The sequence below is a fragment of the Myiozetetes cayanensis genome, unplaced genomic scaffold (assembly GCF_022539395.1).
Source record: "Myiozetetes cayanensis isolate MyiCay16 unplaced genomic scaffold, myiCay2020 scf4, whole genome shotgun sequence".
Classification (NCBI taxonomy): Eukaryota; Metazoa; Chordata; class Aves; order Passeriformes; family Tyrannidae; genus Myiozetetes; species Myiozetetes cayanensis.
The window spans coordinates 71,274,957-71,301,479 of NW_026087631.1; the positions used below are offsets into that span (position 1 = coordinate 71,274,957).

General features: G+C 49.7%; 1 protein-coding gene across 4 annotated transcripts in view; it reads left to right on the forward strand.

The window, feature by feature from the left end:
- CTIF (cap binding complex dependent translation initiation factor) overlaps positions 1–15,378 on the forward strand; it is a 116,092-nt gene extending 100,714 nt beyond the window's left edge. For all 4 annotated transcript variants that reach the window (XM_050329934.1, XM_050329935.1, XM_050329936.1 and 1 more), the window contains 2 exons: positions 9,252–9,305; positions 10,746–15,378. In XM_050329934.1, coding sequence (XP_050185891.1) covers positions 9,252–9,305; positions 10,746–10,961 — 270 coding nt within the window. In that variant the 3' untranslated portion in view covers positions 10,962–15,378. The remainder of the gene's footprint in view (positions 1–9,251; positions 9,306–10,745) is intronic.
- Positions 15,379–26,523: the final 11,145 nt, after the last annotated feature.

Here is a 26,523-nt window from a genome sequence, read left to right on the forward strand (position 1 = left end):
AAGCAGCTCATCACAGGAAGACCAGGGAAGCTGCAGAACAGTGGCTGCAGGATCAATTCACAAGAGATCCCTCCGGCCTGAGGGGGTTATTGCTGCTGGGGCTCTGTGGGTATGCAGGGGATATCCCCAGAAGATATCTCAGGTTGGTGACCTGACCCAAGACAGACGCTTTTAGGGTCTTACTACCAACCCTGGGGACCGAGGGCAGCTCCCAGGAGCCGTGAATTAGCAGGGATCAGAGCCGGCAGGCTGGCAGCAGGCAGGACAGTTGCTTCTCTGCAGGAGTTGTCTCCTACCTCCAGTCTGGTTGGCAGAGACAGTCCCATTTCAGCATCGTTTAAAATCTTGGCACACTCCCATCGTTTCCCTGGCTGGGTACATGCTGCTAACTGAAAGCCTCGGGGTGGTGGTGCAGGGAGGATAAATACTCCCCGTCTAATTGCCTTCCCCCCACGTCTGAGTCTGCGGTGCAGCATGTAGACGGGTATCCACTCCCCTCCCTTCTCGTAGTGCCTGTTATCTCCTGAGGCCATGCTGTGTAATTTAGCAAAATATTCTAACACAGTAATTAACGTCTGAACTTCAAGAGGGCACTGCCTTTTCACTGTCTCCTTCAGAGGAAGAGAAAGGAAAACCTTCCTGGCTGCAGTCATGAGCGAGGAGGGTGGTGCTGTTTGGAAAAGAAAATTGTATCTTTTAACGTGGGTTGTGTTGAATTTTTTTAATCACTCTCACTTTTTAAAAAGCATCAGCCCTTCGAGTCAAAAAATGGTCTTTGATAGTATAATGAGATGCTAGGATTTTTAGTATTGATTTCCTAGTCAGAGAATGAAGCAGAATTTTTGCTTTATCAAATGAGCAAAGACACCAAGGGGGTCAGATCTTGACCCCAGACCACCATCCACCCAGGTAGCTCCATGAGGCCAGATCTGAAGAGAAAATAAGTCCTCTATGAAGAAGGGGACTTAATTGCTCATAGAAGTGCTCTTCTGGTACCCCCAGTCTGGTTCTGCAAAAATCAACTGTTCAGTCTCCAGTCCAGTGGGACTAGGACAAACTGGGAAGTGGTTTGTATGGGGAAAGGATGGAGGAGGGTGAGGGCTTTGGGCATGGGAGGGAAGGGGTTTCAGGGAGGGACAGAAATAAAGGAGACTGGGGGTCGGGAAGATGTGAAGGAAGGAGAAATGAGGAAAGCAACAAGTGGGGAAATGTCTTGGGAATCCAGAAGATGAGGGTTGGAGATGTGGAAGAGCTTGGAGAAAAGTCTGGGATTTGGAGCAAATGGGGCATGCTGATGTGTGGGTTGATGTGAACCTTCACAGCCATGACAGGAGCTAGAGTGCAGGAGCAGAGGTCTGCAAAGAGCAGAGATGGGTGACTGTCTGTAGGGTTGTGCTCCAGACAAGGCTGGATGTCCCTGTACCTCTGCACCTGCCATGCCATAAGTACATAACTAAATAACCACGTTAAAAGCTCCCACAGCCTCAGACCCCCATAGCTGTGCTGGCAAAAACGCTCCTGTGAATGCAGCTTATTTGAGGGAAAACCAAATTTCCTTTAATCCTGGTCATTTTGGTCAAAGGGCAGGGTTAAGCTGAAGGAGATCAGGTGTTTTTTTGGGAGCAGATGAGGGCAGGCCAAACCAAGGAGGGCTGCCCAAGGCCTTCGAGCCCAGCTGCCCTGTTGAGTACTTTATGTGCAGGAACATATTCTTGGAAAGCCACAGGACTTGTCTGGTCCCAGCGTTAAAAACCGTGGTGGCGTATTTCAAACAGGGGAGGGGAAATGCCACCCTTTTCTCTCTGGGACCCACGGAGAAGGCAGCGGAAGCAATTTGGGCAGATAAAGAAACGGAGCTAGATACCATCTCACAGGATGGTCCCTCCTCCTCGCGTGGCTTTGTTTTTCTCCCTCGCCCTCCGTACCAGGCATTGTTAGTTCCCAAAAACCCTTTCAATGGGATGTAAACACAACTATTTGCGTCTGCCGCCATGCGCTCTCTCCCTCTGCAGAGCCAGGAAAGCAGAGAGCCTCCGGCCAGCCAGGGTGGAGCCCGCTGCAATCAAGCACGATGGTCTCGCCACTGTTTCTTTCCATGTTTTGTGTTTCCCCGGGACCCTTGGGATGAGATCACATCCTCCTCTCCCAGGGTTATTATGTCTTCGGCCGGGCAGGATGAAGCCGGTCGTCTGGGTGGCTCGAACTCCCCGTGCACCCAGACTGGGTGGCTCTGCTCGTCTGCCTCACTCACCTTCGGGTCCTGGAGGTCCACCTCCAGCCAGGGGATGTGTAACCACCAGGCTACTGTTGGATTGCAGTGTCTGGGTTGATGAGTGACCAGATTTTCTTCATCATTGTCTCCACTAATTGCCTCTTAATGGTTTCCATCTTCGCTGGAATCCCTTCTGCCCGTTCCAGATCCGGGGAGAGAGAGTCATGTTTCATGGTTTCCCTTGTCTACAGTGGAAAGGAGTAGGAGGAGTTTCCCACGACTGGGTACAGGATTTTGTTCCTCTGGCCTTAATTCAATTTGCTGTTAAGTATCTCTGAGTTCCTCAGGAGCCTGACAAGGAGGATAACCAGCATTTTGGTTTACTCGATGCAATAAACAAACTAATCTCTTCTTACCCTCCTCCCAGAGAGTCCTGGTTGTGTAATAGGAGAACAGAAGTCTCCTCCTCAGCTGAGAGGAGCACATCACCGTAGAAGGAGTTGGTGCCACCCAAACTCCTTTAAGTTTTCCAAAATATGTAAGGGAAAGTGCCTGCTATGGACACAGCTCTGAGGCAGCCATGCAGGCACAAGCAGCTCCAGCACAGAGGTCCTTCCCTCCTGTGCCACCTCATTTGGGCAGCTGCTTAAGGGATCAGCAGTGACCTCTTCCTAATGGAGCAGCAAGAGTTGCTGTCAGTGTGGTCTCACCCAGTGAGACCACAACACCTCAGTCAGGCAGCTGGGAAGAGGGATCCCTCCATGAGGTGCCTGGGCTGGTGGCACCTTGTGAATCTTCCATAGGCTCGAAGACTACCAAGATCCCCAGAGAGGCATAAGCAGAAGGGTGTGGGGAGAGAAGCACCACTGCTAGTGGAAGCAGCTGGACACAGACTGCCTCTCCCAGCTCAGCTGGGATTTCAAATCCCAACAAGTCATGTTTTGGAGCACAGCAGAGCCTGTGCCTTGTGCAGGGACCGGCACAGACAGCTTCATAATGGGAAGATTTTATCCAAAACTCTCTATTAGGGCCACGTCAGAATCAAGTGGATGAGCAGAGATGTGACCTGTGCCCGTGGACTTCTAAAGGCCTGTTTCAGGTACTCACTTGTTTCTTCTCTAGAAAAAAATTCCATCTGACTCTTTCTCCCAGAGAGGGACTTGGTACCCCTTTCAAGAGGGTAGCACTGGCACCGCTTTTTGATTGACACAGGATCAGCTCAGCTGACCTTCTGATGTCCTGGGTCAAGGAGCTGATATCCTGATGGGAGCAAATGGTAGAAATCCTGAAGCTGGCCTTTTGGTGGAGTGTTTTGTAATTACTCATCCCCCGCACCCATGTTTGTGCTTGGTGTTTTCCTCAGTCCTGGCTGCTTTCACCACCCCCTGCCTTGTGACAGTAAGAAAAGTGGAGCTGTAGCATTGCCTGTAGCTCAGAGAAGTGCGTGACTCTCCCCATGCAGAGCCATTTAGTCCCGTGGCTCTTATCTCAGGCATCTTCCTTAAAGACTTGCGACAGTAGGTCGATAAGGGGCTGCTGGAAAAGCAGTAAATTGCTATTGATGTCTGTCTGCAGAGAACCCGTCAGGCACAGCAGAACTGGCTTGTGCTCCCAGGAGGACCCACCCAGCAGACTGTGGGGATTCCAGGAGGTTTTGGGGGCAGGAGTTCCCCAGCTGAGGTCCATTAGAGCACTAAGAGTGCCTGCAGAGCTGTGTTAGCAGCACAGCACACCCTGCACCTTAACCATGCTGCTGGTTATAGGGGATGATCGTAGAACCATAGAACTGTTTGGGCTGGAAGGAACCTTTACAGCCCATTTAATTCCAAACCCCTGCAATAGGCAGGGACACTTTCTACTAGACCAGGTTACTCCAACCCCCATTCAGCCTGGCCACAGACACTTCCAGGGATGGGACAGCCACAGGTTCTTTGGGCAACCTGTGCCAGGCTCACCCTCATTGCAATTTCTTCTGTCTGTTTAGTCTGAATCTCCCGTCTTTGAGTTTAAAACCATCACCCCTTGTCCTTTCACTATGGGCTGCACTAAAAACTCTATCCCCATCTTTCCTGTAAGCCCTCTTAAAAGGTGGTCTCCATGATGATCCCAACCACAGAGCTGGAACAAATCCGTCTTGCTGAGGACAAAGTCCATCACTGCCCTTAACCAAGGGCCCTTCTGTTTAAAAGCAGGATGGGGAAGCACCATCTCTCCTGCACTTCCAATACAGTTTGACCGCTCTGCTTAACCTCCAAGTGGCACAAATAGCTGATTTTTTTTCTTTTTTCCCCCCTCCTAATCAAAACATGTCTCCATTTTCACCCCTTTCCTCGTTTCACACCTGCAAGCTGGTTACTACACCCGAGCGATGCGTTCGCGGCATGCTGGTTGGCTCCCCTGTGGCCGTGGCCCACGCTCCCAGGGGGAATACTGGCAGGCACCTCCTTGTGACCTGGGTGCAGATGAAAAGCATTCCTGTGGGCAGGTTGGGAGGCTGGAGCTCCTTGCCTGGGGCCGTCTGGATGTCCGTGCGTGTTGCCACCTGGATGGATGAACCCCGGGGAGCCGGGGCGAGCGGCGCATGGGCTGTGGTCAGCCCGGCGTTCCCTGAGTCTCTCCCCGGCCTCTCCATGGCTCTCAGTGGATATTCCCAAGGTTTCCATGCTCTCACGCTGGAGGCATCACCGAAGCATCAGAAAACGCTGCGTTCTGCGGGGTGGTTAGTGGCGAGCGTCACTTATGTGTCATTTTGCAAGCGATATCATCCGCAGTAATTAGTGCTGTGCCGTGCAGGAGAAGTATCATTGCAGCTGGAAAGGGTAATGTATGCGTTGGGCTGCTCCCACCCCGTCTCCTTGGGGGGAATTGCTGAAGAACACAATTGAACCTGTGTGGTTTGGTGATAAGGGGTGGCGGGGCAGGTTCTCCTGTCCTCCTTGTGGTGTGGGCACCCCTGAGAATACCAAGTAAGCACTTCAGTTTCTCTGCAGCCCAGATGATCTCAGAAAGCAGATAATAAACCCAAATATTTGGGGTGAGTTCCATTGTTGCTCAGGGGGATCAAACTGATTCTGTCTGTGATGAGACACAGCTGAAGTTTTGGGATTTCTTTGGTCCTTCAACTACCACTGCATGCCCACCCCATGTGGCTTACGATGCGTACCTCTGCAAAGGTGTAAAAGTAGGTTTTGAGTCCATGGAGGCCAGGGAAGGTGGGTCCCAGTAGCATGTCATGGAAACCAGTTGCGCTCAAGAGCCACCCTGCAAGGCACTGCAACTCCCCCACCACACAAAGCACTTCTAGGAGAAGACCCTAACATTTATTTGGGGTTGCTTATGCAAATAGTTAGTACCCTAAGCCTGCCACACTGACCCTGCAGAGGACCTTGCCCGTTGCTCATCTCTCAGCATGACCCAGAAATTCAGAAGGGAAGGCGCCCGATATCTTCCACCAGTCTGCAGAGCAGCCAGTCCAGCACCAAAAACAGAAGTGAGAAGCCTTTCGCAACCAAGGCTGGGTATTATATGACTGGCCGGGCAGATTCTGGCATGCAGCCTCTTCTCTTAGGAAATCAAGCAGACTCTTTGTCTGCTTTCCAGCAGGAACTGCTGCTTTCATTGCCCGGCTTCGCCTCGTACGGGGGAAACCGGCTGGAGAGCAAAGGGAAGTTTTTCTCTCAGACAGCCCCAGCCCCCGGGGGGATGATTACAGGTTAAACCGAGAAGCGTGTGAGTCTCAGCTCACCTGCCCTGTTGTCTGCCTCATGCTGCTTTTTCAAATCCCTTGTCCACCTTCGCTGGCCGGTTTGAACCTGGTGGAGAGGGAAGGGATGGTGCCCGTGGTGGGAGCTGGGCAGAGGCATGCAGCAGGGAGGAGCAGCTATAAATGATTAAATAAATAATAATTCCAATGTGGGAGTGCTAATTTAATGGCTGGAGCGGGTTTACCTTAAAATATTGTAAGTAAATATGAATTAGGTTGCGAACAATGGATGCAGTTGGCTGGGTGGTCACACAAGTGCTAGTACTTCAGGGCTGTGATTTCCCTGGAGCTCCCGAACCATTTGAACCATTTTTTTCTTGCAGTCCCCATCAGGGCTGACTCAGGGGTCAGAGAGCTTTGGGAAGTGCTGTGCTCTTGCTGGAGCAGCCTCCCAGGTGCTTTGGGGTGGCTTGCTGCTCCCATAGGGCACCGTGGATGGGGATGGAACAGCCTTAGAGGAATATATGGAAGTCATCAACTCCAGGCAGCACGGTCCTTGCAGTCAGCAAGCTTCAGTGCCAGTGCCAGGCTTCCTCCTGCCCCATCATGCAAGAATCAGCAGCAGATTGTTAGTGCCTGCACCCCAGCATGCTACAAACATGACCAGGAACAGGCAGAGAAACAGGGACACCTTTCTGATCCTCCGGTCTTCAGTCTGTTGCACTGATGCAGGTGGTTGACAACCATCTGGGGTTTGGACTCTTGTTCCCCAGAGCACCACCAGGTCTGACTGGTGGGCCCTGCTCTGCTGCACAGGGGCTGTGCCTGGGCTTGGTGGGCAGGTTGTCAGCCTCCCCAGCTTCGTGTCAGAGGCAGAGGCTCACCTGTGGCTCTTGGGAGACTGGTATCTCTTGGTGCCTGGGTGGAGCAGTGAAGCACATGGTGCCTTGGATGAATGAGCTGGGGCACACAGTGCCTGAATGGAGCCATGGATCATGTGGTGCCTGGATGGGGCAGTGGAGGGCATCCTGGATGGACAAGGTGGTGCACGTGGTGTCTCCATGGACAAGGCAGAGTAAGTGGTGTCCTGGTGGATGAGATGGAGCGCGTGCATTCTCCCTGTTCAGCCAGGTCACGTCAGGTGAGGTCCAGGAGGGCAAGCATGAGGTTAGAGGGTGCCTGCCCAAGGCTGGGGGTAGGATATGTTCTGTTTCATCACAGGTAGGTAGGACTGTTGCTCACTAGCCAAATATCTGAATGCTTGACAGTGACATATTCATCCTCACAAACACCTTTTGAGGTAGGGAAGTGTGTCCCAACCCCTGCAGGTGGGAAGCTGGGGCAAGAAAAGCCCAAGTGAAGTTGCAGCTTTTCCACATATCCTGGGCTGAGAGCAGGACCACTGAGGAGACCACAGCAGAGGAAGGGCTGGAGCTGGACCTTCTTAATCAAACCCCAGTCCATTTTCATGCTCGAGTTTTCATGTTATGTTCTTTACTAAAGAACAGCAAGAATAAGAAAGGTGAATATGTATTTTATTTGTGGCCATAATTCATGCCACATACATGAGCTAAATACCCCAGGAGGGAATTTCTGAACTATTCGTGTTTATATTTTTCCCTAATTTATTTGTCTTCCTCTTTTTTCTTTTTTTTTTTTCTCCCTTGATAGTGCTGGGTTTAAAGTAATCTCATGGGTGGTTTTTTGTGAAGAATCTGTGAACTGTTTGTGAGAACTTATCTCAGAGCACGCGGCTTGGGCTTAACTAACATTTTCCAAACAACTCAGCAGAAAGATAAACTGGGGCAGGGGAGGGGGAGGAGGGGGAAAAACACTGTTGCACGACTCGAAAACCCTGGCTGAACCTTTGGCTAGTGCGAGATAAAACCAATGGACAACGTGCTCATGGAGATGCTGTAAACATCGTCTTCAAAGTGAACCAACTGCTCTCTGCCGAATGCAGACGAGGCTGAAGACAAAACTCTTGAGAGCAATGATAATTCCTTGCATTACCTCTTTTTTTCCCTAGCTGTTTTCCAGCCTTTGTGGAGCTGGTAAACAAACAGGCGCTTATTTGTAAAGGAAAGGAAACACAGAAAAAACAAGAGTGGGAAGGAGAGATGATAAGACTGAGAAGGCGCAGTTGTCAAGGCACAATTCTGATTTTAGCTAAAGGATGTGACTTTGGAGCGCGTTCAGTTATGCTGAGCGATTTTTATAAGGGCAGTTTTAATCAGTTCAACTCCTTTTCCAAAGTTTGCCTTTCCCTAATGAATGTCAGATACTAATGAAGCCAGTTTTCCCTTTTTTTTTTTTTCTCCTTTTTTCTCAGTGCTTAGTTCATGCACTCAACTCCCCACTGCGTGTGGGGATTAGCTTGGATCTATCAGGCATTGCTCATCCCAAAGTGATGGGATGGAAGTGGCCATGGCCTTTGAGTGTTGCCAGTACTTGTAATTGTCATAAAGATGAAAACAAAGGAAAAAGTGTACTTTTGCTCCTGTTTCAAGGGTCCTTGCTCACGGTTTCAGGGTTTGTGGGGTGAGACACGCTGAGCTCCCACACTTTGCCACTGTCAGGTAGAGACACTGACCCTCACTGCACGTCCTGAGTCTGAACCAAGTGGGATGAGCATCTCCCTGCACCGTCCCATGCCACGCCCAGAAACATTTTGGGTCTTTCTTGAAAGTTGCTCCTGCTTGTGAGCTCGTGCTTGTGACACAGAGTTTGTGGAGAGCAGGGTTGGAGTTGGTGCGCCTGGGACTCCGTAGTTTCGTTGGCACCCATTGCACCTGCACCCCTGTATAATCAGCCTAGAAGAAGCCTTATTAATTAGGGTGTACTGGATGTAACACCTTCCCATCAGGTAATTTTGTGGCTCTCCAAAGTGTCCCCACGGGGATGGGGAGGTTTGGTGGTGGGTGGCTGCCTCTTGGGCAGAGCCCTTCCCTTCCAAAAAGCTGCTCCCAGGTCTGTACAGCTCCAGTGTTGTTGGCTGATGGTTGCATTTAGTCATCTGTCTGCAAAATGAGTGTGCTTTCTCATTACCAGCCATGGGATAAAACAAAGCATTGTAACCTGAAAAAAATTCATTATGAGAGTTGTTAATCTAAATTTTACCCCATGTTTTGTCGCTCTTCATCTGAAACTTTTGCGTGGACAATCTCTTTGCTTCCCTCTTTTTGATTTTCTGTCCTTTCCTCCTGGAGGTGTCAAAAGCCAAGCTGGATGAGGAGATGCAAGGAAGATCATAAGGGAGTAGGAGGAAGAGGAAGAGGAGGAAGAGAAGGACGAGGTCATGGATTTCTCACTGCTTCTCTCTTCTCTCTTTTGCAGTTGTTGCAATCTCAGGATGTGAAAGAAGACGCCGTGCTCTGCTGCTCCATGGAGGTAGGGAGGCACCTGCACATCTGCCCTAATCCTCGTTGCTTTGCCCCTTCTGTCCTTGGCCATGCGTGTGTGAAGCATCTGTTAGATGTTTACAGACCCAAACAGCTGGGTTGCTTCTTTGCATTATGGAATGACAGGATGGTTTGGGTTGGAAGATATCTTTAAGGGTCATTTACTCCAACACCCCTCTGGAAAGAGCAGGGACAAAGAGGTCCAGCAGGTCCGTGTCCCTCCTGTGCCAAGGACTCCGGGACTGGATTCAGGACTCCCACTGGGGTGTCACAAAAACAAGAGTAGGTAAAAGACATCATGGTGAGATAAGAGATGGCCCTTGAGACTCTGTCACTGGACTCCTGGCGCATGTAAATGAACTCAAGAAATTTGGTAGCTGGGGTCCCATTACAAAATGTCAAAATCACCAAATTTGAAGTTCCTTCAAATCTCACCACTGATTTTTTCAGCACAGAAACACCTGTATTGGAGAAAAAGGTGTTCTGTGGCTCACATGAGAGGTTTGTGCTGCTCAGCAGCAGTTTCTCAGCGAAATGCTGGTACAAATACAGCTGAGTTTCATTAGTTACTTTTTTGGGAAGTGATTGGCCCACGGGGATAGATGCTTTCCTTGTAGAGAGCAGTTGAAATTGCAGCCTGAATGGTTAAAATTCAGCAAAGCAACAGATGTCCTGGGAGAAGGGTTTGACTTTTTAAGGTGAAGACCTTGGGGAGCTCTGCTTTGGGGAGCCTTCCATGCTGGGGGACTCGCCACTGTCCCCCCCAAGCTTGGACCTTCTCTGTGGATCCCCCTAAGGCTTATGCTGCTTCATGGAGGCTCTTCAAGGAGTAGTTGTTTCAGGAAAAGCCCTTGGCTGTCCTCAGCAAAGCTGCACAACAGGTATAAATGCAGATCTTGGCGGAGCAGGATTTGTTATGCACACAGGAGTGTTCTGCTTATTCCAGCTAATGACTGGGAGTCACTGGGAGCTGTGAATCAGCGAGTAAATGAAGGGCCAGGTAGAAGGCAGGAATACCACATCACAGCCTGCACTTTGTTTTGACAATAGCGTGATTTTTAGGTGGGATTTTTTTTTTTTTTTTTTTTTTTTTTCCAAAAGAGATCCAGCGTTGCCGCCTTTGAAGTCAGTGGGAGCTGAACCATACGCTCCTCCAGCAGCCCGGCGCTGATGCTTTTGAAAACCTCGCCCTTCGTGGTCAGCTCTTGGAGCCTGCTGCTGCTGGGGTGGTTTTTTGGTTTTCAAAAGCCACGACACCTTTAACCTTGCCCGCACCACGCGGGGGAGAACTGGAGGGACGGGAGGCGTCTGTAAAAGGCAGTGGGGGTGTTTCAGTGTGACAGAGGGATAGAAATCACTGACTGCCTCGAGTTGGAAGGGATGTCACAGGGATCAATAATCCACGAGTGACCCCTTCTTCTCCCAACAGCTGCAGAGCACTGGCCGGCTGCTGGAGGAGCAGCTGCCCGAGATGATGACGGAGCTCCTGGCGATCGCACGCGACAAGATGCTGTGCCCCTCCGAGTCCATGCTGACGAGGTCCCTGCTGCTGGAGGTCATCGAGCTGCACGCCAACAACTGGAACCCCCTGACGCCCACCATCACGCAGTACTACAACAAGACCATCCAAAAACTGACGGCTTGAGGGGCAGGGCGAGGTGGGGTGGGAAGGGACGAGGAGAAGACACGCGCCTCGACGGGATCCGGCAAGAGCTTTTCCGATTTAAATCCCCCCAGCAGACCAAACCCAAGCATGCTCGAGAATACGTTTGTGGGGCAGGGAGGGAGAAGCATGTTTCTTTTGCAGCCGCGCCGCCAAGTGCCACCCCCTCCTCCCTGCCGTGGTTTTGTTTTAGGGGTTTCTTTTCTGAACTCATTGCTCAAGCGGCAGCAGCGCATCCCGCCGGGTTATTGTTTGGCTTTCGAAAAGAAGACACGGAATTTGGGAAAGGAAAAAAAAAAAAAATATATAATCCAAGTGGGGGCTAGCATTGTTTTCACGCCGTCCTCCTGCCTTGCCCTGGCCAACTGGCAGGAGACAGCAAGCAGCAGATGTCTCGGGAGGACAAAGCCAGACACACACTACACCAGACGCTCATAATTGATGGCTTTTGTCGAGCGGGGCTTGCGTTAGGTTCCCCCCCTCCTTCTCTTGTTTTCGACTTTCTGTGTGTCCCCCCACCCACCCGCCACCCCTTTGAGAGCAGATCGGAGAGCGGGACGACTTTCTAATTTGCACTGGCTTTTCTTTCTCTCGAGCATTTGTAATTTCTTCTTATTTTATTGTGTCGTCGGACGGACAATTGCGAGCAGCTCGGAGGCGCGTGGAGCAATGCCTTCCCACGAGCTGGCTAATGGTTTATGTGAAGATGCTGAAGCAGAAGGAGTGTTTTAAACGAGTCCAAAAGCCACTGCAGAAGTTACATAGCCACTGTCATCTTGCCAGTAACCTCTTTGGTGGATTGAGAAATGTGTTCTCTGAGCTGGGGGCTCTAAAAAAAGGGGATTCTGCGGCTCTTGCTGTTCAAGTTGCCGTTATTCCTCAGCCACTATAACCCTTTTTCTTTTGTAATACTTTTTTTTGTTTCCATTGAAGGAGTGCTTTATTGTAATTACTGTCATGGTTGTAATTATGCATTTAAATCCAGGCCTGTTATAGTTGGGCCTAATAATGTACAGGGCGAGGGAGAAATGAAGGTTTGATGTTCTTCTTTGGAGACTGGTAAAAGAGAAGACAAACAATGTATGGCAAAACAAAAGAGTGAAAAAAGAAGAGGAAAGCAAATAGGTTAAGCCAAAAATAGAGGTTTTGAGCCTGGCTTCTAACTAGCTGAATATGCTATCCAGTGTTTCTAGGTGTGCAGTGTGCAGGAGAAGCTGTGTCCCGTGGTCAGTGTAAGTGGCACCATGTCATTGAGGGATGGGTGACATTTTCAAAGAGGCAGAGTTTGCTCGGGGATCCCCAGGTTGCTCCAGGATCCCCTCACTGCTCCGTGCTGGAGCATCCCAAGGGAGAGGGTGGCTGCAGGGGACGATGTTGAGATGCCACCTGGGTGAGGGAATGCCCAGGGGGTGAGGAGGCTGGTCCGGAGGAACACCACGCCGCTGCATCGCTCCCCGAAATGTGAAGAAGATTTGGTTGTCTCCTTATTTTCTCATCTGTCAACACTTTGACTTACTAAATCCCTCCAGGTGCTTATTTTAGTGAAGCCTAATGAGGGTGCAAGCTGCCCCGTCCCATCTGCACAGCAGATGAGGAGCCAAGGAAGGCACGATGCCGGCAGCCCATCCTGTTTTTTCCCATTATTCAATTTACTTTCCTTTACTGTGATAAGAGAACTTCTACTGCGATGACGGCGCGCTTGGACCCCGGACCAGGCGGGCTGGGTCTGAACACAGCAGCTCAAACCCATTTTTCCGAGGAAGACGTTGAATTTCTGGTGGCTTGTAGAGAAGACAGATTTCACCCCGACCTCTTTGGATGTGCAGTATGTTCTTGGGTGCCTTATGAATGTGTTGGTCTGTCCGTGATGGGGAGGAAGCTTTTGCTGCAAAATTTAAAGGGCAGAAGTTTTCAGCAGAAAATGCATTTCAGGAGGCGGGAGTCGTGATGCTGGAGTTCAATGTTATTTGGATTCTCATCTGGTTGTCTGCTGATCCAGTTTTTATTCCGCACATGGAGCAAGAGAAGCAAGCTGAAAACGGGGAGCTTCAGCTTTCCTCTCTACTCAGAAAGCAGCAAAATGATTTCTGAGTGCACTGGAAGTATCTGGAAAAACGAAGTTTTACTTCATGGATTTGAGCCCAGGAACTTTGCGTGGTGACGACGCCTTGCGTTGGGTCAGCTTCATTAGTAGCAATGGGGTTTGAGAGTATTAATGAGCAGATGAACTTCATTAAGGCAGCAAAGCCCATCAGTATTACAAGGCTCAGGGTTGTGCCCATTGCTCTTTGTTTATTTCTGCTCCCTGAGTTCTCAGGGAGTGGAGTAGAAGGGGATATAACACCCATCGCAGTGCGCTCAGGCACAGCATCAGTCTTCTGGGAGAAGACCTAAAAACCAGTTTTGTCTTCATTTTTTTTTTATTTTTTACCGAGGAGAAAAGTCCCGTAACAGGGACGCAGCCTGATGGGTCGGGGTGCCAGGGATCCTGCCAGCAGTGATCCAGACCACCACTCCGGCCCCTGCAGCTTCTCACATCCCCCAGAATTTTTTCTCGGGATGTAGTGAAAGAAGAAAAAAAAAAAAAAAAAAAAAAAAAAAAAATCCAGAGACTTGGGGATTTTGTTTCTAAAAACTTGAATTTTCATCAGTGCATCGGGAGGCATTCAGAGTCAAAGTGTAAGCCACGAGGCAGTATTTCTGCTAAAGCATTTCCCTACCCCTGCCTGCTGTGAGGGTTTATTCAATTTTCCCACTGCAGGGCAATCCTGCAACCCCCACTGACCAGGCTTGGCCCGTGACTTTCCCTTCCAACACTGGGATTTTTCCCAACGAAGAACTTTTATGTGGAGTCTGTTTGGTTTTAGTGTCCTGCCATTCATCTCTGCTATTAACATGGGTTCGTCCAGCCATTAACTGCTTTGGTACATCAGTCACTCTGTGGATATCCGAGAGTAAAAATGTTGACCAAAAAAATGGTGTTTTTTTTCCCCAAAATTACATGCTGCCAATGGTTTCTTTCTGAAGGCCATCTGTAGGAAGCTGGCAGGCACGTGGCATCATTCACCAGGGTACCGTGTTGGGAGAAGAGGCACCACGAGGACATTTGATGAGGAGCAACGCTGGGGAATTTTTTGGGATGTCTGGTGAGCACCTGGGGATCCTAGAGTGTTTTCTTCTCTTTTTTTTCCTTTTTTTTTTGTCTTTCTGTAGAAACGGTCGCCAAAGAGCGTAATTCTCTCTTATGTGTATTTTTAGGTGCAAAGCCACCAGCCACACATCTTCCCCAGATTAGCCAGATTCCATCTTTGCTGCTCAGTAAAAAGTGTCTGCGTGGGGGTTTGCTGCGTTGTCCCCATATGGCTACATCACCAAAGGGGGGAAATAACCTCCTCAGGCCAAATATGTGCGGGGCCAAACCTCGGGCTGGTGCAGAAGCGAGGGGCTGAAGCCTCTGCGGGGAGTGATGCTCCACACCACGGCCATGCCCCTTTCCCTCGGATGCCGAGCAGGTTTTCTGACTCCCTGCCAGATTCCCCAGCATCTAGTTCACCTCATTCCTGGTGAAATTCTTTCCAAACTGACGGTTTTTGCTACCCACGAAGTGACTTGCTTGGTTTCCCCATGAGGGCTTTCGCCCTTGTTTGGAGAAGTCTCGTGTATAGGGAGGTGAAACAGAAGTGGGGGAAAAGAAAGGAAAAGTAAGTGATTTGCTTGGTTCCCCTCTTCCCTCGAAGGAGATTAATTAGTATCTATTCTTAGCATGATTGATGGCTTTGAAAGAAAACTTGTCAGAATAACTTATGATTTATTTTCATGCTTATTTTTATAACATCCCTCACTTGGAAATCTCTCAAAATCTTAAATATGATTTTTTTTTGTTTTGTTTTTTAATTTCCCCGCTGGGTATTTTATGGCTTTACACTAATTTTACTCTTCTTGGCGTTAGCTATTAGACAGTCATGGTGATATTTTCAGTATTCTTTCAGGAGAAACTATACTAAGGGTTGCAAAGTCCACTGTCAATAGCCAAGGGAGCTGCGGTGTCCTGCAGAACACGGAGTTAACGCTAGCAATTCTTTTTTTTTTTTTTTTTAATGTATTTATTTGCATTTGAAAAAGCAACATTTTTAATTTAATCATATTTGTTAAACTAAGCGCTTTAAGAAAAAAAAAATTTAAAAAATTTAAAAAAAAAAAGCAAAAAGGTTTTGGGGAGAATAAAGACTAGATATTCATACTAGAGAAATCACAAACTCATCGTTTTCAGCATTTCAGAGACTGTTAAAACAAGGGAGCTAATAACTCTTTGTGGCAATTCAGTCTTTGTTTATAGAACATCCAGACCCACTGTATGCTATAAAATGCATCATCTGAGTAATAAATGTTTAAAGCTTGACATTTCCCCATCTCTTTGTGGGTACACGCTATCGCTGCTGCTGGTCTGGGAGGGAACGTCCTTTTGTTCGGGATGGAGGAAAAGGAATGTGGAGGGTGGAAGGGGGAGGGGAGAAGGTTATCCCTCATGGTGTCTGCTTGGAAACACAGCTTGGAAGTGCTCTGTGGGGATGGGTCAGCCTGTGCTCCTGCGGCTGGGTCACATCCTGCTGCACCTCTGGGTGGAGTTGGCCCCTCTTGCTCCCCACCGCTTCTCACGGGGGTGAGGATAAAGCCCACGTGAGCAAAGGGCTCAGAGATCCACGGGTGATGGATTGGGCCACTCTCCTGGCTTTGCCTCCCATCTATTTGTGCCCTACCTCAGCTGAGCCTGCAGGTCTCTGCAGGACCAGCCCCACCAATTTATCACGTCTGTTTCACCCAATGCTACGGCAATGAGGGCTTGCAAGCCACGGCTGCCTGTGAAAAACAATCTTTTTAAAAGGTTTTATTCAGAGGTCCCCCCTGGAAAACCCTTGTCTAGCCCAAGCCAGTTAATTTTTGGCTAACTGAAATGCATGTATTGGCCTGCAATTTGTCCTGGTTAGAGGATGGGAGAAAGAGGGGGAAAAAGTGGTGGAAAGTGAAACAAGGAGTGATATCGACACCAGGATCCTGCAGGGAAATTCATGTTCTTCCTCAGCACTCTAATCCCCATGCTCTCTCTTGAGAGCAATTTCCCTAGTGCCAGAGCATCTTCTCACTCAAATAATGGGCTCACAGGACACAGCTAAGCATCTCAGATGTCCAAACTCCCCTGGGGGCCAGGCCCTCCCTGATCCTATATATTTACTCCAGAGCAGGGCTATGGGAGAAATTCCCATCATTAGCCAAGTTGTCTGGACTCCAGCATGGTGTCCATTCCCTGGAACCCTCACCTGCTCCCACCTCTTTAAGGAATAGTGGATTAAAACTGAGCCTCAGAAAGCTGAATTCGGGATCGTTCAGAACTTAGATGGGATATTGACTGTGAGCGTGGTGAGGCCCTGGCACAGGTTGCCCAGAGAAGCTGCGGATTCCCCATCCCTGGAAGTGTTGAAAGCCGGGTTGGACAGGACTTGAATCACCCTGGGATAGTGGAAGATGTCCCTGCCCATGGCAGGGGGTGGAATTGGTTGAGCTTTGAGGTGCCTTCCAACCCTGACCATTCTATGACTCTAGGACAAACTATACATGACCATGTGCCACCCTTTCCAAGGAGCCATCCCTAAACCTCCCTATCATGAACCCCCTTCTACAGCCAGACCCTACAGCTCCAGGTTTTGCTAGAGCTGGAGTTTGGCCTGTTCAACCAAATTAGGGTTTTGAGCATCTGGACCAGCTCTGGGAGGAGTTTATCAGCAATGGAGTTGAGCTGGAAGCAGTGAAGCCAAGAGCAGAGATGATCCCTGGGCCCCTGGGACCACCAAGACACATTAAATGAGAAAATAACCTGCAGTAACAGAAAATTTGGAGCAGATGGATGGGCACCGCTACAGAGCTGAAGCTTTCAAGATGCAGGAATATTTCTGTGAATTCCTCATGACTGCCAAAAACCCAGACAGCAGCAAATAAAGAAACCCTGTGGATCACAGTAAGTTTGCTTGGCTTTCCTAGAACATGGCAGACCTGCAAATAGCCAGGATGCAGGATGTTCTCCTCTTACAGCAGTTCCACTCCTGCACTGGATATTAAGGGGAGCTTTTAAATGCTTGTGCTGGTGGCAGAATGGGTAACAAAGATAAATAACCTTAATGCAACAGCACTGCTGCTGTGTTTGCCAGCTGAACTGTAGCTTCAATGATTATTGCATGGGATCCGAGAAAAACATTGATATAAAACAATAATGCACATTACAGGAATATAAGGCCTCTTCCTTTTGGGTCCTGTGTTGTGATTCTTAACTATGAAACTGGAGACGTGTGTGGCTACATAGATATGACTACTGAGCTTAGCTTGATGTCTGTCCTACTCCTCAGGACTTCTCTGAATTCCTGGAGACAGATTTCTGCAAAAAAAAAAAAAAAAAAAAAAAAAAAAAAAAAAAAAAAAATGTCACATACTTGGATACCAGGGCTATATTTTATTGATTTAGGAGCCCCTGGTGGTCTAGGGGGTAAAGGCGCCGCGCTATCACCGCGGAGACCCGGGTTCGATTCCCGGTCAGGGCCACTCCCGGGCAGGTGGGGCTCGTTAGCCCTTAAAGGCAACCCACCTACGTCCTAAGGACCTCGCTGCCACCGTCCAAGCTCGCTTGGCCCCGGCAGATGAACCTTAGGATTAAAGGGTGGGCTCAGTTCCGCGCACACTGTGTCTCACCTAAAAAATCCAATGCGCAGGCTGGAAGGTGGAAAGACCTTCCCCGGATCTTCGCTCGCGAAGACTGGCCATTATATTATTATTATTATTATTTTATTGATTTAAACACTTATAGGATGCCTACACTGCCTGTACCTCTTGGAGAGTCCTGTGGTTATCCTTGCTGTCACAGATGAGCATGGGGTCTTGAGGACAGAAGTGGAGCCTTTATAGGGAAGTTTGGCTCTCCTTCCCTTGCCAAGGCACTGCTCCCCTCAGAGCTGCAGCCTTTGAGGGGGCTAAAGTGCTGTTGCAAAGGGCAAAGCCTTAGTGGATGGGATGCTCAGCTGATGCCTCATCCCGTGCCAGATCAAAGCCATTTCCCACCAGTCATGGCTGTGCCACAGAGTTAATGAGAAAAAAAAACGCAAAGTCCCTCTCAAGAGAAATAGTGAGACTTCAGAATTCCATTCTGTCCTAAATCGTGCCAGTTTTTTCACCAAACAAAGCGTTTTGTTTCGATGTATGCTACGTTGCTGTAGCAATAACATTTAAACAAATTGTTTGGATTTTATTAGCTCAGACCTTCTCAATAGCTTCCCGTAGAGCTTTCCCATCAGAAGTTTCCACTCTGGGGAAAGTGATGCCAGGAGATGGCGAAGGTCTGACGGGAGAAATCACCTCTGCCATGCACTGCATGGTCCTGGCCTGGCTTCAGCCTCCGCTCCTCTTGTTCCAGCCCTGCCAGAGGGAAATGCATCAGCATTTCTGGCCCCACACGTGCCATTCTTGATGTCCAAATACATAGCAACAAGTGAAGCCAAGACTTCAGCTGAACATCAGGAGGAATTTCTCGCTGGAGAGGGTCCTTAGGCATTGGAAGGGGCTGCCCAGGGAGGTGGTGGAGTCCCCATCCCCGGCGGTGTCCAAGGAACGACTGGATGTGGCACCGACTGCTCTGGGGCAAGGTGGGGGTTGGGCACAGGTTGGCCTCCATGATCTTGGAGGGCTTTTTCAGCTTAAATGATTCTGTGATTGTGTGAAGCTGTGGCTGGGCAGACAGGCCCTGCTGGTGCTGGTGGTGACCCCAAGTCAGTCACTGGTGACAGAGCTGTGAGAAGAAAACAGCTCTTGGAACAGCTTCCTGCCTCTGCAGCTGATGGAGGAGTGGTGGATACAGCTGTCCAAGGAACTGGGGCTGCAGTGAGGGTCTCCATGAGTGTGAGAGGTTATAGAATCATGTCATCCCAGAATGGTTTGGGTTGGAAGGGACCTTAAAGATAATCTGCTTCTGTCCGCCTGCCACAGGCAGGCCAAGAAAATAGTCCATGGGGTTCTGTGGCACCAAGGACCAGTGCAAAGTCCAAATGGGTGATTATGGAAACCATTTCCACACATCTACCAGCAGCACCAAGCCTGGATTTTATTTGGGGGGTGCTTGAAGATATAGGTGGAGGCCACAGGTTTACCAATCTAATGGACGAATCCTATCTGCTCTTGCTTCATGTGCACACCAGGAATGATTTCCTTCAGGCTGCTGTCCTGAGGGTGGAGATGGGGAACAAGTTGTGCCCTCTTACCTTTAAAAATAATAATTGTGAGCTCTGGAGGAGCCTTGGTTTTTTTGGCACAGAGTCCTATGCTCTGGCATCAGCTGTGCAGGAGCTGGAGCCACTCACCTGCTGTGCACAGGGGAGTTGAGAGCAGCATCAGCTGCTGGTCGGGTATCAGCTGAGCTGGGGGTTCCCTAGGGCCCTTCTGTCAACCACAACCAAATTATCTGTCCCTCGCACTTCATTTTGTCCATGTGGTAAAACCCAAAATAAATCCTGATCAGCATTTACTACCCCCTGCCTTGATCATAAAATCATGGAATACCTGAATGGTTTAAGTTTGAAGGGACCTTAAAGTTCATCATATTCCACCCCCTCTTCCACTAGACCAGGTTTCTCCAAGCACCATCCAACCTGACCTTGAACAATTCCAAGGATTAGCACCCTTCAAGCTCAGAAAAAAAATTTAAACTGACTTTTTTTTTTTTGAAATTTAAAATTTTTGAGGTCCAAAAGAGGTCAAATTCAGCTTTCAAAGCTCCCAAAGTCTGGAAGGGGCCAGACTGGGTAGGTTAGCGGCTGTGCAGCGTGAGGGTGGGAGGAAAAACTGCACCAGGGGATGGGTTATCCAAAACCTGTCTGGTGGTAATTACACACGTCGACTGATGAAAAACTGGTTTGAGGGCAAACACTGTAAAAATATTGCTGTGGGGAGAGAAAGACGACAAAGATTGTGAAATCCAGTCGGTGGATTGTTTTACAGCGAAGGTAACTTCTATCCCCAGGGCTGGATTTTACAACTCGTGGAAGAAACTAACCCCCAGTTTGCACGGTTGCTCTGGTCTTCTTTTCAAGCAGAAAAAACAAAATGCTGTGTATTTGTCAGAAAACATGGTTTTGTGCTGACTTCCTAAAGATAAATGCAGTCTTGTTTTTTGGGGGGCGATGAAGCGTTTTGGGAGAGGGATGGTGTTCTATGTAGTGATTGCAATTTGCTTTACAATCACTGTGTTTTTACAGTCATATCCTCCTGTATGTATTCTATAAAAGTCGCACTTCTACTGCTTTTCTGAGCACTTAAGGGTGGTGCTGTGGGGGATCACTGCTCTCACAGGGGTTCTAAACCCAAATAACACAGTGATGCTGCTTGGGTTCTGTTTTTCAGCCCATTCCACCCATTTTTCCCCCCATTTGCTCTCTGTCCTGTAATTTATATTTCCCTTTGCTCCCTTTGCGTTTGCAGGGAGGGCTCCTTCCCCTCTCCAGCTCTGTGCTGTCACGTTTGGCCACCTCAACTCCGTTTCCACAGCTGAGGTTGCTGGGGATGATGAGTTGTCCTTGTGCCAGTCTCCACCTGCACTCACCTTTTTGGGCACAGAGTCCTTGGTCCCTGCAGCTCACATGTAGGTCCTCAGAACCTTGCACAAGGGTTTTCTCCTTTTGTTAACACTTTTTCTACTACACTTCAGATTTGTAAAATCATAGAATCAGAGAACAGTTTGAAATGGAAGGGACCTTAAAGCTCATCTAGTCCCACCCCCTGCCATGGGCAGGAACACCTTCCACTAGGTCAGGTTGCTCCAAGCCCCGCCCAACCTAGCCCTGGACAGTTTCAGGGATGGGGAGTCCACAACCTCTACTTTTCCAGGGTTGTGCTGTGTTTGCATCCCAAAATCCCCCCCAGGAATCGCCACAACCCCTGTACCCATGTGTATGCTACAAGGATGTTGCAGGGAGCCTCATCTCCCCTGCTCCTCCCACCCCTCTGTGCACAACCCTTTGCCTCCCAATTCCCCCCCTAATTACCCTCCCCTCCACTTCTAATTGCTCCCATGGTGCTGGATCAAAGTGCCACTGGATAAAAGTGACACTCCTAAGGGAAGCAATGGGGGAAAAAAAAAAATCAAAACAGATCCAACAAGCGGTTGTCCCTTGGAGATCTGTCCCAGCCGGGCGTGGTCCTGGCTGGACACGGATGGGGACAACCAGCCCCGTGGGATGAGGATGCACCGTGGCCACCCTCGGCAGAAGGTCCCATGGAGTGTCTGGGAGATGTGACCTTGTGCTCATTGTCCCATGGGAGGTGGGCAGGAGGTTTTGGGGACACCCAGGGGGGCTGGAGGAGGGGTGGGAGTCAGGGCTGGATTACCCCCAGGGCGCTGTGCCGGAGCCTGTTTTCTGGTGGGAACTGTCAGGATAAAATTAGAAGTAGGTTGAACTTTATCTACAACTTGAACTGAGGCTGAACTCAGCCCTGTTTTGTTTTGGTTTTTGCAAGTTCAGTGGAGTTCATAGGGAGGGAGGCAAGTGGGGGGCGCTGGATTATTTTATTTTAACTTGCTCTTTCCGTGATTCCACTGGAGTTTGAGTGCCTCATCAGCTTGCAAAACCTCTCCTTGTGGTGTTCCCAGTTCAAGATGGTGATGTGGTGGCTCAAATACTGCCACAGGCATTTTTACCATGCCAGATATTTGGGTAGTGCAGGGCTGATCAAACCTTCCCCTAGCTCAGCCCTGGGTCTGCCGCAGCCCAGCCCAGGATGGGAAGACAAAGGGGAAAACTGGGAGTGAGTTTGGAAGGTGACACTGTGCAGAAGGACCACAGTAGTTTGAAATGGAGTTTCTTCAAGGGGTTTTTGGCACAGTTTTGTCCCATGACAACTAGCTGGGCCTCCAGACAACCTTCCAGCATTGCCAGCACTACACTCAGTCCTCAGTTTTGTTGTGGCCACCCTACAGTGATGAATTTGCTTGCCTGGACACGCACCAAGGGACCTGAGAGCCAGAGCCATGCTCCACGTCCCTGACCCCCTGGGTTGTGCAAGCTGCTGGCACCCGTGCAGAGGTGTGTGGGTGGTGCAGAGAGCACGTATGGCACCGTGCACCTCGTTCTGGGGGTGTGACAGTCCCCTCTGGGCCACAGGAGCTGGTGCAAGCAGCAGCACAAGGACGTGGCTGTGGAGGTTTCACGTAGCAGAGCTGCAAAGGGACAAGTGGTGCTGCATCACTCCAGGGCCAGTTGTGCTTCCCAGTGAGCCAACCATCTCTTCCCAGAATAGATGGGAGGCTTTTACCACATGGTTATTTCACCTCCTAGATTACTCAAGATTTTGTAGAAACTTTACCTAATTTTTAACAGAGATGCCTCCTAGATCGCTGACAACTTTAGGGAATGCACAGGGCAGACTCATTTCCTGGAATAGGACCTACTGGAGGAAAAGTCCCTCCAGGCTGGCTCCTAACTATGACACATTTGATAGCCATTCAAGGACTACTGGGAAACGTGTGTCATTTGTCTCCGCAAGGCTTCAGACAGTTTCATCATCAGCTCTGACTGCTCTGTGAAATAAAACCAGCTAACATCTACTAGCAGCCACACAACCTCTGGGGCTTGTGTAGGATGTGTCACAAGAGTGTGGTTTTTTTTTTTTTTTTATCCCCCGTGGTTTTACACCCGAGTGCAAAGCGGCTTTGTCCCTGTTGCACCTTGTTTTCCTCCCTGCCGTCTGGGTGACCTGCGCTGTCCCACGGAGGGTGGCACAGGCTGTGGGTGTGCCCGCGCCACCGCCACCACTGTCAATGAACTTTGGCTCCTTAAACCATGGAAAACCCGACGTGCCGGAGGGAGGGATAGGTGCCCGGCGTCCCGGAGATCGGATTGCCCCAGGGGATTTGCTGGGAGTCCCATGACGGGCCTGGAAGGGAGCCCAGACCGCCGGGCACCGCCGTGCTTTCCACCCAGGGCGCTCAGCCGGGGTCTCCGGAGGACAGCTGGTGGCCTTTGTCCCTTACTGTCACCCCAGTGCATGCAAACCCCAACCCGGCACCAGCCCAAAGTCTTGCCAGGGGGTGAGTTGAACCCACCACATGGGACCACCTCTGCGTGGGATGGTGGCACACGGCAGTGGGGCAGCCCTGGTGTGAATCCCTCCCGTGCCTGCATCCCTGGTCCCAAGGGGCCACACCCGTGCCTGCCTAGGGGAGGTGTTTACCATGGTTCACCCCATGGGCAGCTACCTGAATTTGCACCTCAGGGTGTTTTTTAGGACAAGTCTGGATCTCCAGCCACGAACCACTTCCCTGTGCTGCTTCAGGTGAGCAGGATGCTCTGTTCACTACCAGTTCACAGGAGCTGTAGCTTGAGCACCAGCATCATCCATCCTCCTCAGCCTTGTGGGGTCACCCCACGTCCTCAGGGGCTCTCACCACTCTGTTTCACCTCCGGGGTGCCCCACAGGATCTCAGCACCAGCTGTTTTTGCAGGCAGATGAGGAATCCAGCACGGCAGAGGGGTTTTTTAATGTCACCCACCTCAGCCTCCCCGTCCCTATGAGCTGTTCCTAGGAGTCCAAGAGATCAGCCTCCAGGAAATGCCGTTATCAGCTGCCTCCATCGGCTGCTCCACTTGGAGCTCCCCGCCTTGCTCCCGGGGCGCCCGATCCCAATCCAATTTCTACTGGAAGGAGATAAGACAGAGAAAGGAGATAAGGGCCAGCCAGCAGCCTGGTCACCCTGACTCACAGGGGACAGATGTCAGCACAGGGGAGACATTGTCCCTTTGGGACAGCTTGGTGGCACAGGGACTGAACCACTTGGGGTAGATTTGGGGGACGAATCAACGCTCCTTCTGGGGTGTGCACAACTAAAACTGGGCATTCCTGGTCATATATGGGGAGAGGGTTTAAGTTCAGGCAGAACTAAGGGGTCAGGACTAAGATGCTCAGTTCTCATCCCTGTACACAATGCAGGGTAAAAGTTTTCCACCCTTTCCTCCCCACAGGCTCCAGCACAGTTCCCACGCTTCTTTTCCTAAGCAACCCCTTTGCACCCATCTCATCCCCTTCCCTGCAATACCAAAAATAGCCAGGTTAGTGGCAAACATAGGGCAACGTGATGGTTAAGGACCACCCATTTATCCTGCCAGCTGGTCAGTGACATGCTCACCACGCAGTGCCTTCAGTTAAAACTAAATGGTTAATAGGAAGCTGAGCAAAGGTCTCCCTTCTGGCTCCTGGCACAGGTGCCAGTGGAAATCGTGCCGGGGGCTGAAGTGCTCAGTGTCGTAACACTCCCTGTCTCCACCTTGTCTCTTTGCCAGGGCACTAACGTCACCACAAAATCCTGCTCCCAAATAGTGCTGCCCTGGTGCAGATTAACCTGTGCCTCTCAGAGGGGGGACAACCCCACAGGCATCCCTCTACCCATGGGCTCCTTCCCAAAAGGGTCTCTTGTCTCTGACCTGAAGTTTTGGTAGGGAATGGTTTTCCTTTTAAGCCTGGGGCAAGTTGTATTTTGGCTGTTGCCCATTTGAGGGGAGGGTATTAAAAAAAAAAAAAAAAAGGGGAAAAAAAAAAAAAAGGAATTACCCAATACGGAGCAGTTTCCCAAGGTTGAGAAGCAGGAGGATGGAACTAATAATTAATCAGCAGTGGCTGGAGGGGGCTTTGCTCACCTCAAACAACCCGGTTTAAGGGTCAATTCACACAGGTACCTGCAACATATAAAAGAAAAGATCATGGCCTGGCCTGAGGATGGGAGAAAAAGGGGGAAAACAGAGGCGGAAGGTGAAACAAGAAGTGACAACAACACCAGGATCCTGCAGGGAAGTTCATGTCCCTCCCCAGCACTCTGATCACCATGTTCCCTCTCCATCTCCTCATCTTCTACCCCTCAATAAAAGGGCTGAAGGACTAAACATCTCAGATGTCCAAACTCCCAGGGGGCCAGCCCCTCCCAGATCCAACGTGTTTGCTCCAGAGGGCAGGGTTTTGGGGGAACTCACTACCCTGCCCCTCGTTAGCCGAGGTGTCCTGACTCCAGCATGGTGTCCATTCCCTGGAACCCTCACCTACTCCCACCTCTTTAAAGAGCAGTGGGCTTGAAACCAGGTTTGAGCCTCAGAAAGTTGGTTTCAGGATCATTTAGAATTTAGATCAGATATTAGGAAGAACTTCTTGGCTGCAAGTGTGGTGAGGGCCTGGCACAGGTTGTCCAGAGAAGCTGTGGTTGCCCCATCCCTGGAAGTGTTGGATGGGGCTTGGAGGAACCTGATCTAGTGGTCTAGTATCCCTGTCCATGGCAGGGGGTGACACTGGATGATCTTTAAGGTCCCTTCCAACTCAAACCACTCTGTGTTTCTACTGATCATCACCCTTGATGGAGCAGACATCATTGAACACGCGTGAAGGTGCAGTTAGATGTATTTTAGTGCATATTTCATTCTCAAGTGGCCTGAATCAAAATATGCAGGAGAGTAAATGGAGCTCTTTAACCAAAACCTCTGCAACATGTGCAGGCTTTTCAAGCAGAAAATAAGTCCGCTGCTTCATTCTTGCATTTAAAACACCTTTCAGTAGGCATGCAGTTCATGCACAGCAACTCACTGCTTTGCCATACAGATCCCAGATAACATTTTCCTAGCTGTGTGTACTTATGTAGGATTGGTAGGTTTTACTCTAATTGGGGGTCTGATGTCCTCTGTCTCAAATGGAAACCCACTGTGCACTGGTGGCTGCTGCTTAACTCACTGGTGATCCTGTTCCTGCAATTCCAAGGTCCTCCTTATCTTCAGCAGAGTCAGCTGTATCCTCAGAGCTAATTGCAATAAATAACACAAAATACTGTTCCTTATCAAAACATCTTTGTGCAGAAAAACATAATTTCAGAATGGATAAAAATGTGGTGCTCTTGACCCATTTTCATTTAGCACCTGGCTGGGCTGCTCCCTGCCCAGCACAAATCCGGAGACTTCACCCTGAATTTCTTCGGGATCCTGCGAGTTGGACCACTCCAGGGGTTCCCAAAATTATGTAGACCTCAGAGGACCTCCACATTTCTGGTGGGTGTTTCACACCTCTGTGGGAACAGGGTCCCCAAACACATCTGATCGATGTGCTGGGAAGTTGGGAACCAGTGAGCTGGTCCTTATTAAACCCCTCCCAGCTCCCCTATGGTCTCGTTGCAATTTGGTGCTGAAAATAACTGCTCTTACACACCCATCCCTCACCTCTGCAAAGCTATAAAGAGCTGGCAGATGGTTGGATGACAGCTATTATAGTCCATAATAACGAGAAGAACAAGGATATTATAATAAATAGCATTTACCCAAATAAGTGATGTCTAAAGAATCCTGGGTAATGATTTAGTAATAAAGGTGGTAAACTAGTAACAGAGGGAGTCTGGAGGATGGTGTGTAAAGTGCTCAGAAAATTAAAAGATATCCCAAAAAAGGAAGCTGGAAGGACCTGGGGCTGTTTAGTCTAGAGAAGGAAAAAAAAG